At 54.8% G+C, this 7,687-nt stretch overlaps 1 protein-coding gene across 1 annotated transcript in view; it reads right to left on the bottom strand.

Annotated features, from left to right (window-relative positions):
* Positions 1–23: 23 nt before the first annotated feature.
* Scap (SREBF chaperone) overlaps positions 24–7,687 on the bottom strand; it is a 79,626-nt gene continuing 71,962 nt past the window's right edge. The window contains exons 11-23 of the mRNA XM_059268744.1: positions 7,115–7,213; positions 6,740–6,958; positions 5,667–6,043; positions 5,087–5,275; positions 4,804–5,005; positions 4,612–4,727; positions 3,976–4,489; positions 3,815–3,900; positions 1,331–1,413; positions 1,062–1,228; positions 841–921; positions 503–709; positions 24–424 (exon numbers count right to left, since the gene is read on the bottom strand). Coding sequence (XP_059124727.1) covers positions 179–424; positions 503–709; positions 841–921; positions 1,062–1,228; positions 1,331–1,413; positions 3,815–3,900; positions 3,976–4,489; positions 4,612–4,727; positions 4,804–5,005; positions 5,087–5,275; positions 5,667–6,043; positions 6,740–6,958; positions 7,115–7,213 — 2,586 coding nt within the window. The 3' untranslated portion in view covers positions 24–178. The remainder of the gene's footprint in view (positions 425–502; positions 710–840; positions 922–1,061; positions 1,229–1,330; positions 1,414–3,814; positions 3,901–3,975; positions 4,490–4,611; positions 4,728–4,803; positions 5,006–5,086; positions 5,276–5,666; positions 6,044–6,739; positions 6,959–7,114; positions 7,214–7,687) is intronic.

Here is a 7,687-nt window from a genome sequence, read left to right as displayed (position 1 = left end):
GCTCAGGCCCCTGGTAAGTGTGGTTTTTAAAAAAGTTTAATATTACAGTCAGGAGACAACAGTTCAGTCAGCTGCAAAGAAGATGCCTAGCTCTTGCCTCCATTCTAGGTCCAAAGAGTTGCTGCCCCCAGTGCCCCACTTTGGGTGGGGGCAAGGGAGTTGTGTAGTCGGCCTGCCCTCAGTCCAGTTTCTCCAGCACAGAGGGCACATACACTAGGCTGAGCTCACTGCCAAAGTTGCAGACAATGGCAGCGTTGTCCAGCACCAGAATCTGCCGGGCAGGCTGGGCCTCACTGTTCTTGCCCAAGTAGACTGTCTGTAACAGGTCCCCGTAGTTTAGGTCCCAAAAGGAGACACAGCCCTGGCCGCCGGTCACCAGAAGGTTATCTGAGATGACACCTAAGCTTGCACCACAGCCCAGGTCCTGGAGGCAAGGCCAGAGGAGGTCTTCAGTGTGCGTTCATCCCCCAAACACCAACAAGCCTATACTCTACCTGCTTACCTGCTGAATGGAGTACAGCTTGATGCCTGTGCTGCGGTCCCAGATATTGATAAGGTCATCCAAGCCACTACTAATGACACAGGAGGTGGTACAGGTGAGGGAGGTGACATCTCCACGGTGAGCAAATGTATGGCTGACCCGGCTACCTGTTAGTACATCCCACAGGCAGATGGCTCCATCTTGTCCTCCACTGGCCAGTACCATGGTCTGGGGAAAGAAACCCAAGGGAACTGGATTGTGAGTTGAGTGCCTTTGTCAACAAGGGTGTCCCCATCCCATTACTGCTTCCAAGGGCCCGACTGAGTTGGTGCATCTTACCCCCACAACAGGTCCCTCACCTGATCAATGTACACAGTTGTGATTGCCCCCGAGTGGCCCTGCAGGGTAAAAAGGCAACACGAATCCTCCAGTCGGAAGACCTAGGACAGGGATGAGTAGGCTCTAGTTTCTGGGACCTTCCAAGTTACGTGTTTTAGCTAGGAAATGCCTTCCATCATTTCTCTAGGACTCCTCCAGCTTAACTCCTGCTCCCCAGTACCCAGAGATAAACAATACATACTCTTAGAGTATGGTCTTGGCTCCCTGTCACCAGGCGCCCGGCAGCAGCTCTCAGGGCTGTGATGGGTTTTTGGTGTGCACAGGGTACTGTGTGGGTCAGGTGACAGGCCACTGTGTTGCTACTGCTGTACACAGATGAGGAAGGAGAAGTGCCTCGCCCCGGGGTCCCTAAGAGGAGAACGGGCTCAGTGAGCGGATTCTGAAAAGGCATCTTACCTTGCAAACACCCCCCCACCATATATACCGCCTGCTGCTCCCAGGCCCACTGACCTCTGAACTGCAGGGGGCTGAGGGAAGTGTGCGTCTCCAAGGAAAAGAAATCAAGGGAACCATTAAGCCGAGCAGCTACAATCCTAGAAGAGAAAGACAGGAAAGACTATGGCCATAAGGAATACACAAAGTGCCATTAAAAAAAAAAAAAAAAACAAAAAACAAAAACGATGTTAGGCTGGGTGGTGGTGGCACACACCTTTAATCCCAGCACTCAGTAGGCACAGCCAAGCAGATCTCTGTTACAGAGTTCGAGGCCAGCCTGGTCTACAGAACGAGTTCCAGGACAGGCACCAAAGCTACACAGAGAAACCCTGTCTTGAAAAACAAAAACAGGGCTGGAGAAATGGCTCAGCGGTTAAGAGCACTGGCTGCTCTTCCAGAGGACCCAGGTTCAATTCCCAGCACCCACATGGCAGCTCACAACTGTCTGTAACTCCAGTTCCAGGGCATCTGACACCCTCACACCAATGCACATAAAATAAATAATATTAAAAAAAAAGATTTATTAAAAACAAAAACAACAAAAAGTGTTTAGAGCTGGAGGGTGGCCGTTACTACTCAGCCTCTTTAAGCCTTATCTTTTTTAAAATGGAGATTGTAACAGTCCCCACCTCAAAGTCATATAGGTTAAACGAGTTAATATGTGTAATGTGGTCCCTCTTAAGTTTCATACACATCTGCAAATCAATACAAAAACAGGCTGGAGAGAGGACTCAGCACTTAAGAACATCTGCTCTTACAGAGGACCCAGGTTCAGTTCCCAGCACCAGCTCATGACCATCTGGAACTCCAGTTCCAGGGAATCTGATGCCTTCTTCTGACCTCCTGTAGCCTGGAGTTTAAGGTCAGGAGCACTGGGTCAATTCTGAGGAAGGGGAAAGGACCCCGGGTGAACATGTGCCATGGAGCCCGTATTGGGGGCTGCAATATCCATGACATAAGTCAACTCTGACCTAAGTATAGTCTACTTGTTTCCTTTAACCACAAAAAGATTTTTTGTGCTCTCAAGAATTCTTAGGCACAGGCTGCAGGTATTTTTGCCAATCGCTCGTACAATCACAGATCAGGAGGGGCTCTGAAATCTTGTTCTAGCAAAAGGCAGTGAATATTACAACTTGTGCCCACGATCATCAAAAAAGGCTCATCTGGAATCCATGATGTACAGGAAGGGAGAGTGAGGAGAGAGCATGGTCACCAAGAACTTCGAAGGTCAGAGACATGTGAGCTCTTCCAAAAGTTGAAGAGAACAAGCAGAGAAGAAGGACTTTCGACAAGCATGAGGGACCTAGTAAAGTCAGCCAGACTGCAAATAACATGAAGTAAATGTCTGTGCGAGTCCCAGTGATGGCAGGAAGAGATAACAGTAGTCAAAATGGAGAAGGCCAGAGTCCCCCTGGCACCACCCTCAACCCCCCAACTGCCGCCACACACACAAGCTCCCACTCCAGCTTGGATGGTGAAATCACTAATAACCAGGAACCCTTGAAAGAGCTATCATGGGGCAGGCAGGTAACTGAGCTTGTAAACTCGGTTGAGGGTCAGTGCTCCAGAACTAGGACACCCCTGCTCCAACCCAGAGTTTATATGCAGAAGTCCAAGATGGTGTGAAGGCCAGCAGCACAGAAAGGAGAGAGAACAGACAACATGAAGCAAATGCGGACTTTTGACAAAGATGCTCTGAGGCCCGGTGAGGTACATGCATGTAATTCTAACCCTTGAAAGGCTGAGGCATGAGGACTGCTTTAAGGTCAGTCTGGGCTGTATAGTGAGTTTCCGCGCAGCTTAAGTGTGCCCAAATGAGAGCTTTGGAAAGATGCCTCTGAGGTTAAGAACACTGGCTGCTCTTCCAGAGAACCTGGGTTTGAGTATTGGGTATTCCCAATACCCACATGGCAGCTCACAACAGTCTAAGTACAGTTCCAAAACCTGGCACCAGACACACATGTAGTGCATAGACACATATATGTAGGCAAAATACCTTTTTCAAAACAAAATACCCAAATGAGGCCGTGTTTCAAATACAAAAAAACATTGTGCAAACAGTGAAAGTAAGAGTGAAATATCCAGAGGTGTTGGCAGTCACAATCCAGTAAGAGGCTTAGAAGGGCAGAAAGAAAACCCAGTGTACTCTCTGGGAGCTTACCTTCTGCCTGGCCCTGTCGCAAACACTTCACTTTTTAAGATTTATTTTGTTTTGCCTACATGCCAGAAGAGGGCACCAGATCTCATTATAGGTGGTCGTGAGCCACCATGTAGTTGCTGGGAATTGAACTCAGGACCTCTGGAGGAGCAGATGGTGCTCTTAACCTCTGAGCCATCTCTCCATGCCCACTTCACTTTTTTAAGTGGTCACCACCTGAATCACCCCCGACTGACAGGTGCTAGAGACTGAGTGGAAACAGGTCAAATCCCACAGCAAATGAAGGACAGAATGGTCTGACGCTGACAGGTGGGGCTGAGGCAGCAGCCGGGGACTCTCACCTTCTGTCCAGGAAGACAAGGGCTGTGATGCCTGAGGAGACCTCCTCGTTGCTGCAGCAGAGCACCCCTTCAATGGCGTCCCACACCTGCAAGCACAGAGGCTGTGAGTACCCCCTCCTCGCGGAAACCCCCCAGCTAGATGTGAGTAGCCCTCGGCTCACCTCCAGCCGGCCGCTGCTCCGCCCAACCACGATGAGGTTGCCTTGCAGCTCCAGGCTCCAGATAGAGCCCGCTGTGCTGGGGGCCCAGGCTAGAGGAGGGGAGCTCTTCTCGGGTGCAGCCCCCTCTTCCTGAGAAGCCTGGGGCAGCGGGGATCCCGGAGAGGGTGGGCGCAGGGCCGGCATGCGCACAGCAGCCAGGCCCTCCTCCTGGTACACACGCTGCACCAGGCGGCTGAAGTCATAGCCAGAGTCCCTAGAGCGGCCACAGCCCGCCCGGTGCCGAGGCTCGGGCTGAGCGGGCTCTGGGGGCAGCTGCACCGAGAAGTTGGTGTCGATTAAGCAGGTGAGGTCTGGCTGGTCCCCGAAGAGGGAAGGCGGTGGAGGCCCTCGGGGGCGGTGTCGCAGCGGAGGGCTATCCCCAGGCTCCTCGGGGCTAGTTTTGCCGCCATCCGACAGCTTTTCCCAGTTCTCCTGAGCTTCAAAAGTTCCGCCTCCGCAGCTGTCCCGGCGTGGCCTGCCCAGGTTGAGGGGCCGCAAGAATGAGCGGAGAGCAGCGGAGCCCGGAGAGCAAGCAAGGGGCAGGGCCAACCCGCGCTTACCCTGGGCAAGCAAGGGGCAGGGCCAACCCGCGCTTACCCTGGGCGCGGGATGCGCATGAGGCAGTCCCCGGTCTGTGCGTCCCACACGCAGACTTGGCCTGCCAGGCAGCAGCTCACTAGCAGCATCCCATCGCTAGCCAGACACTCGATGTCCTGCGGGAGGGGGCTGTGTTGGCACAGGCCAAGGCCGTGCGTGAGGTCTGCCGTCCGCGGAACCCCAGGCACTCACCATAAGGTGCCCGCGCAGCACCAGCGGCACGATCTCCGTCTCGGGCGGTGCGTAGCCGTAGTCATCGCACGGCAGCTCTCCGCGCCGCCGCCTGCCGGGACCACCACCGGGCTGCCCGTAGTTCCGCGGGCAGAGCACCCGGTAGAGGCAGAGCAACAGCAGCACGAGGACGATGCCCGCGGCCAGGCCAAGCGCGGCCACCCTGCGCGGGACAGCACCAGTGTGAGCAGGCTGCGCCCAACACTGGCTCCACCCTGACCCTCTTGCCTGGCTGGGGCCTTACTTGTACAGGGTAACGTCGCCATGGGCTTGGGTTCCACCTGGCCCCTTGGGTCCGGCCTCCCAGAGGTCTGCAGGCAAGTGTTCAGGTGGGGCCCAGGCACTGCGACCATCCTGAGGGTGCCGCCCCTCCAGCGCCTCCCGTGGATTCAGGCGCAGTGTGACAGGTATGACAGGCAGCAGGCTGATGTACCTGTGAGCAGGCAGTGATGGCCGGCCTCAGCAGGGATGCCCTCCCAAAGTGGTCTTCTCACGGCCTGTAGCCCCCTCCCAAAACCAGCTCTGGCACCCCAATCTTGCTATTTTCCAACACTAGCACCCTAACAACCATCAGTGGGTTTCATTCTGCCAAGGAAGAAGGGCAAGCAATCTTTTACCCTGAGAACAAGGACTCAGAGTCACCCTCCCAGGTGTCTGCTGGGAGCGCCACCAGCTCCTGTATCACTGTCCCGTGAATTGTTCCCAACTATTTCAAATCCGATGCAGCATTCAGACTAGTTTTCTCTCACCTAGTGGAGGAGATGCTCTGGGGATGGTGAGCTGATACCGAGGGAGAGGCTGACAGTTGACAGAGCTCCACTTACCTTTTGGCCAGCGTGATGTTGTAGTAGTTGAAGAGTGTGGGCCAGTGGCGGAAGGACAATTTCCTCCACAGCTCCTCATCCTCAGGCCCCCAAGTTACCTCTGGGGCTCGGCTGTCATGGACACCCTCTGCTGGAACAGCATGCTCAGGCAGCTCACCTGGCAGTGTCTGGTTCTCTGGTAGTTTAGGAGCATCAGGTGGGAAGATGGAGAAGGCAGGGTCCGGGTGGCTGGCAGGGAGCACTCCACTAGGCACAGGCATGGGGCCCAGGGACCCCTCACCCAGTGGGCTCTGTTCTGTCACCTGGGCAGCGAGGTAGGTGCGCAGCCCTGCTGGGTCTGTGTATACCAGGATGCCAATCCAAACAACGGTACCAGCCTGCAGTGGGATGTCAAGTGCTCAGCAGGGTCTTGTAGGCATCGGGCAGCCCCAGGCCCCAAGCAATCTTGGCTCTCACACTGGAAGGACCTAGATGTGCAGGCAGGACGTGGCCCCCAATCCGTGCTTTCTTTTTACCACCCCACCCCCCAGTCCTCTCTCTACCATCGGCTGACAACTGCCATAGAGGCCTGGCTCCCTTTCCATGGCTAAGGATTAGGTTTTCAAGGCTCGAAATCACTGGAACCGCTTTAGCTTGTCAGAACTTCCCCTCCTCTCCTGAGCTGGGCCCAGAAAGCGGACGCCATTCCTAGGTCAGCATGGCCAGAGGGACCAGCTGCCTGACCGACTGAAAACCTTCCAGAGGGCCTCAGTGTTAACCCCCCTCCCGGCAACCAGCACATTCCACTATTCTCTGGCGCTTGCATGCTACATGGGGGCTGATTAATAACCACAATCCAGGAAAACATTGACCACGCAAAGTGGCTTCATCCTAGAGAATCCCCAGAATCCCCGCCCCGGGTCCCTCGGCAGAGGCAGTTCCTCCCTATCCTGGAGCTACTTCCTCAACAGACAGGTCAGGCATTACTGGCCAGGGAGGAAAGGTATATCAAACAGCTCTGGAAGCAAGGCTTTGAAGGCCACCCTGGGATCTGAATGCTGTCCTCTGCAAGGCAGCGCAGGGGTGACGGGTACCATGATGAGACGCTGTGCCAGGCGAGTACGGGCCAGGAAGTAGATGACTCGCAGTCTTTTGGGGAGCCGCAGGTTTCGGAAGGAAGATGGTTGCAGTGTGATGGTGTGTGGTGTGGACGGCCGCACAGCTAACTGTCTCTCATAGCGTGCTGGCCTCCCCACAGGCTTGGCTGAGGGCAGGCAGGATTCAGGGGGCAGACGCTTGTTCAGGTCCGCTAGCTGTCGAGGGCACAGTGATCAGGCCCCAAGCTGTTCAGAGGCTGCCTGCGAGAGTGCTGCCTCTGCCTGGGGCCACACTCTCACTCAGAAGCTGTCTCACGAGAGCAGCCACCAAGTAAGAGAGTGGGTAGGCCCCACCCACTCAGCCGCTCTTACCTCCATGCGCCGAATGTCGATTGACAGGACAGTGGTGAAGAACAGCATCTGGAGGAAGAAGTCAGACACCAGGCCCACAACAGCAAAGAGGCAGAACTCCTGGAATGACAACACACGAGAGCCACTGTGGCTACATGGCTGCAGAGAGCAGATCCCTCAGGATTAGCAGAGCACAGCAAAGACAAAGGAAAATATTCTTCAGCAACCGTCTGGAGACTAGGAGGGCTAGCAGCTCACTAGGGGGCAGCACGGAGCTGCTGCCTTTCTCCACAGTGGACTGAGAGGGTGCTGTTCTAGAAAATTCGAGTCCCTTGAGAAAGGCACAAGGGCCTGACCCAACCCAGAAAACTTTAAGCCCACTAGCATGCTCCCTAAAAGCCCTTCTCCACAGGCCTTGGCCTGTTCATGGGCCTTCCTGGCCAGTTACCACTGAAGTCAGAGGTGAATTCTACCCTAACACGGCAAAGAAGTGATTTGCACCCTAGGCCTAGCTAAGGAGCAGAACTTGCTCAGAGTTAGGTTTTCTTGCCCTGCCCTTGTTTGAGACCCATGGCATAGCAACTTGGATTCTAT

The sequence above is a fragment of the Peromyscus eremicus genome, chromosome 7 (assembly GCF_949786415.1).
Source record: "Peromyscus eremicus chromosome 7, PerEre_H2_v1, whole genome shotgun sequence".
Classification (NCBI taxonomy): Eukaryota; Metazoa; Chordata; class Mammalia; order Rodentia; family Cricetidae; genus Peromyscus; species Peromyscus eremicus.
Note: the sequence above shows the minus strand (reverse complement) of the source record. Positions and strands in the feature narration are given on the sequence as shown.